General features: G+C 43.2%; 1 protein-coding gene across 1 annotated transcript; it reads right to left on the minus strand.

Moving 5' to 3' along the window:
- Window positions 1-657: 657 nt before the first annotated feature.
- On the minus strand, window positions 658-2,469 carry nrsn1l (neurensin 1-like). Its single transcript, XM_076112787.1, has 3 exons — window positions 2,410-2,469; window positions 2,119-2,271; window positions 658-1,100 (listed from the first exon to the last, which is right to left on the minus strand). Exons 1-3 carry the CDS (start codon window positions 2,467-2,469, stop codon window positions 693-695), a joined length of 621 nt encoding a protein of 206 aa, XP_075968902.1. The 3' UTR covers window positions 658-692.
- Between the last annotated feature and the right edge of the window lie 2,488 nt (window positions 2,470-4,957).

A 4,957-nucleotide genomic window follows, 5' to 3' on the forward strand; every position in this document is an offset into this window, starting at 1 on the left:
AAGTTGTGCTTTTAAAACCATACAGGTGTTGAAAGTAGACCTAGCTAGTCACTCACGGTGGATCTATTTTCTCTCTACTGTTCTGTTGGCTCTCCCTGGGATTTTGTTCACATACAACATTTTGCCCAACAAAAAAGTCATTGATCAGGGAAAATAAAGCTCTCCAAGCCAACAAGCTAGCTAATGGTCAGTTAATAGTTAACGGTACAATAAGTTCCCAAAGTTTATACAATAGACGGATTGTTACCATGGACTCCCGTCTCATAACTGTCTGCACCACTCCTCTTTTGTGGAGCAGTTTATACTCCAACAGAAGGGTTAAATAAAAGTGGATGGTGCATGATAGCTAATAAGCTACGATAACTTTCTCTATTTTGGACTCTCTGGTTCCCCATTCCCTCAGGGGTCAATATTGGGTAATTGCGCAAACTCGACATGGAACATTAGTTTTAATTTTGCCGCCTCTGATTGTGGCAATTCCATGGGAATGAATTGATTTCACCATTTTAAATCCTGGTGTCCAGACTTTTATGTCTAACTGTGATATCCAGGTCACAAGACAACATCCATTTGAACAATTTGCATGCTACAATGACACTTGGTTCCTTCAACACCAATAATAAGACAAGGCAAATGAGGCCCCAGGACTAGAACAAAAGCCTGTACGCCCTCTAGCTCAGCAGGGATCTGCTTTAAGAAGTGGACTGCACATTTTCCACTTTCGACAGAGTGACGGGTATCTTACCCTTTTCTATACCTGGAGGCTTAGTGACCACATCCCTGGGATCCCTAAATCCCCACCATTTTGACCCAGACTCTCCTCTCCGTTCCCCTGGTCTGTGGAAAAGCCTCTCTTTCAAATTGGCCCTGGGGAGGATCAAAACAACAACCCCCATCGCCGCCAGGGCCGATCCAAGACAGGAGAGCCCGATCCCTGCAGCAGTGCGGTGATGCAGCCCCCTGTTGAAGCTGACGGCCTCGGTGTCCACAAAAAACAGGTCCCCCTCTCCAAACGACTCAATTCTATGGGGAGTGGAGCAACCAACTGACAGGATGGCAATGCCTGCAGTCAGGATGAGCAGACTCAAGGCCAGGTACACCTGGAGGGAGAGGGAGACAGAGAAATAAACCAAAAGTAGAAAATATGTGGAGCCCTGGTGTTTTGTTTTTTTAATAGTTGGCCCTATTTGCTCAGTGCTCTTCACGTCTCGTTAGGAAAGGTCATTTTGTTGTGTGATGCAAAAAAAAATCAAAATTCATGAATCCCTCACTTTAACAAATGACACCACACCACTGCTTGCACTTCATCACACAGAGACAGTGCACTGTTTGCACAATACTACATGATTCCACTGGTGAAGCTGGGGGGGGGGCAGGAATAAAAATGACTTGTTTTCTATCATGTACTGTTGAAAAGGGGACGTGCACTAAAAGGCTTTTATAATCAGCCTCAAAATAGCATGTAATCAATTGAATTGATTGATGCAGTTACCACAGAAGGGACTCTTAATGGATTGAGTTCCAGTCAGTCAGCAATATTAACATCAATATAGTTACAGCACAAGGGAGCAGGCAGAATGCCCCAAAAGATGATTATTAACAACAATACAGAAAAGAAGAAAAGTATGCTTGATTTAAAACGTGTGTAAGGGTAATGGGGAACATTAAGAAATACACTCATGGGACTTCACCCACTGACTATACCATATCAGTGAACAGCTTAAAGCTAGAGAGGATGAATTCACTTTGAGTGTAAAATGAGGGTCTCCAGGGATGTTATACGTTTTATACAAACCTGATAATTAACATGCATCACTTCCTGGGTGCATGTATGATTTCTCATGGGATGTAACAGATGCCAATGGTGGATTGAATCTCAACTGTGTTGTCTCAATCAGTAGCTGATATTTATTTATATGACATATCAAAGTAGGACTGATTAAGGAAAACACTGATTATGTTTCAACCCCGAATAATGTGAGAAATGCCGGAGAGGCTGAGCACTGAAAACGCATAGACACCAACGGACACAATGGGGGGGGAGGGGGGGTTAAGACCCGGGAACAGAGATTACATGGTGGTGTTGTAAAGAGATTGGAGAGTGTAGTTGCTCTTTACCTTCCAGACTGGTGAGTTCCACCACGGGGTGGACGTCTGCCTCTGGACGGAACCCCGATCCTCCGGGTCTCTCTCCCACATGGAGGACGAGCACTCCTCGTAGAAGTGGTGCAGATAGGAACGAACCCCAAACTGAAGACAGCTAGAACCCGCCTGGAAGGACGTCAGCCACAAAGGGACCAAATGAAATGGCAGATAAAGCGTGTTACCAAAGCATATATTAGATCTCCTCGCTACACCTGCCGAATGTTGATCATCATTTAGATCATCACCAAGGGAAAGTCAGCTCACCTCACTGCTGGAGGATTCTCCTCCTGATCCAGAGACACAGGCCTCAGAGCACAGCGCCATCACACCTCACACACGTTGTACACCTACAGTGAAAAATACAGATACATACTGTAAGAAATATATATTCAGAGACCTGAACAGATTGATATGTGTAGATGTCAGCTATAGGCTCACATAAAACAATTTGTATCTGCTGAATATGGATTTTCCTATATAAAAGCCTCCATCCCTTCAGACGCTGGTTATAAATTTTGGCCTGTGTCGTCAGGTCGCCCCAGTTACTGTTGCCGCATGTGAACAATTGACGGCTGGCAGTGAGGTGGCTCTATTACCACCCACGGATGAGTCACACGGATGCAAGTGTGTGCACACTCTATTCTTTTACGTACAAATATGCACACATGTCCCTCTGTTGTTATTCTCCCGAGGCGGTTTGATTGATTTCTTTCATTCTCTGCCTTCAAACGGTTTCTCTTCGCGGCTACACATGGCTGATCTCCGTCTGTACCGTAGAGTGAGTTTAACCTGACTGCAATTTCAAACATAACCCTGAAAACAAATCAGTCGTCAGCAAAGGAGAACATCCAGCTCGGGTAATGGTAGTTTTTGTTTTTACCCTCCTCCTCCATGGCCAAAATCTTGAACCCGAGAGCACGAGCTGACCAATTAAACATGCTTTTTGTGAGTCCATGTGATTCGTGTTTACGAGTGGGGATATCAACAGAACCAGTAAAGACATGTGAGATGGTATACTTTGTTTGCCAACAAAAGAAGCTGTGTGAGATTGCACTAGGTTGAAGAAAGCTTTTTCAAACACAATATCCAAACTCTTTCATTTCAGTTGTCATGAATTAGCTCTAACATACGTCTTGCAGTTCGTGCTTTTAGAAACAGCATTTAACATGTCAGGAATAATGAATGTGGCCAGACTTCATCCACTTAAACATTTTGATAGTATTGACCTATTTATTGACCTTATTTGGTTTTATTTATGGTAATTATTATTTAAAGTAAAAGTTCACGAGAAAATGAGGTAGAAAAGTCCATAACCAAAATAATTGCTATAATAAATAAATAATCAGGTTTTTGATTATTACAAAAAGGATGAAACTTGGCACGTATCTTATCCTGATACAGTGATACAGATGTGTGTCAGTCCCATGAAGGCTCTTTAACCAGAGCGCTGTCTAGTTTGCCCTGAACATCCCCTTGATTCAAAAGTGAGTTCAAAGTTCAAATAACGTAGATTCGCGTTCTAATAAGGCAAATTCCAGCATTTCATTTTTTCACATGGGACCAAAAGCAAACCGAAAATGCAACAGGGTTTCTTCACTGTCCCACACTGAGTATAGGATTTCACAGGCTACCAATAGTCTATTTGTAAGACAACATATGTCGTTTTTTAATCACATTCTTTGACGACAGACAGAATCAAACGGCATGGTGGTCATTTCAACTCGGCACAGACAGAAACGAACCGCCAGCGCTGATCACCAGTGAGTCATCGCGCGTCCTTCCAACACTTATCTCCGTCGCATTTCATCCACAGCGGCTCACTTTCTCTCTTTTTTTTTTTTTTTTCTCTCAGCACCTGCAGCTTCCTCTTTTCACTCGAACCGAGTTCATACAACCGGTGACGGACACAGTCTTACCCCCTTGGCCGGAGTGGTCGCTCTTCTCACTGGGCGTCCATGTGCTGTCGGACCTCAAACGCTGCCGCTGATGTGAATCAGCTGAACGGGGACACTGAGCATGCGTGCAGATGAGGGGAAAAAAACACAAGGTTTAAACTCTCGATAACATATATCTGTCTGTTAACACAATATATTATTATCAAAGCGTTTAATTCATAGTTAGTTTGGTGATAAGTTATCATGAGGTTTGTCACATTTAAACCCTGAGAAAACTTTAAATGCTATAAAGGGAAAAAAACGGAAAATGCGTCACCAAAGGAGATGTAAGCATCAGCTCACCATGGAGTCACTACCCGCCTACAGGAATAGTTAGTGGTACTATATGAAAGCCAGATTAAGCCTATATATCTATAACCGATCTTATAGGTCTAGCACTGTTGTCATATATTTAGCTGGGATGAGCTGTTTGAAACTCCCCCCCTGGCACATACTCCACCTGTCTAGATATTATCCCTTTGAAGTTTGTTTAATCTGAAGGGCTTTTGGAATTTGGCCACAGGTACTTTTAAATTGGTCCAAACTTTTCTTGAGTGACCTCGTCTTGAACCCTTGTCTTCTGCAGACTACCTCTTAGCGAGTCTGACAACTTTTATTTTTCCAAACTGCCCACTGTTTTAACCTTCACCATGAAAATGTCCCCCAATGTCCACGAAATAAATTGTTTTCTGGGTTCGGTGTAAAAGGACTTGACTGGCTGGCACGGACCTCAAACCCGTACAACACCTTTGGGATGAACTGGAAAGCCAATTGTGAGCCAGGCCATATCAGCCGACATCAGTTGACCTCACTGTCGTTTGATGGGAGCAAAGCCTGCAACCAGGCTCCAAAGTCTTGTGAAAAGCCTTTCAAGAAAA

The sequence above is a fragment of the Anarhichas minor genome, unplaced genomic scaffold (genome assembly GCF_050575085.1).
Source record: "Anarhichas minor isolate MPS153535 unplaced genomic scaffold, ASM5057508v1 ptg000051l, whole genome shotgun sequence".
Lineage (NCBI taxonomy): Eukaryota > Metazoa > Chordata > Actinopteri > Perciformes > Anarhichadidae > Anarhichas > Anarhichas minor.

Excerpts from the sequence above, each read along its gene's own strand:
- nrsn1l (XM_076112787.1), bottom strand. The coding sequence starts at position 2,469 with ATGGCGCTGTGCTCTGAGGCCTGTGTCTCTGGATCAGGAGGAGAATCC. Across the intron at positions 2,272-2,409 it reads GAGAATCCTCCAGCAGTGAG|GCGGGTTCTAGCTGTCTTCA; the intron begins GTGAGCTGACTT and ends ACGTCCTTCCAG. Across the intron at positions 1,101-2,118 it reads GGAACTCACCAGTCTGGAAG|GTGTACCTGGCCTTGAGTCT; the intron begins GTAAAGAGCAAC and ends CTCTCCCTCCAG.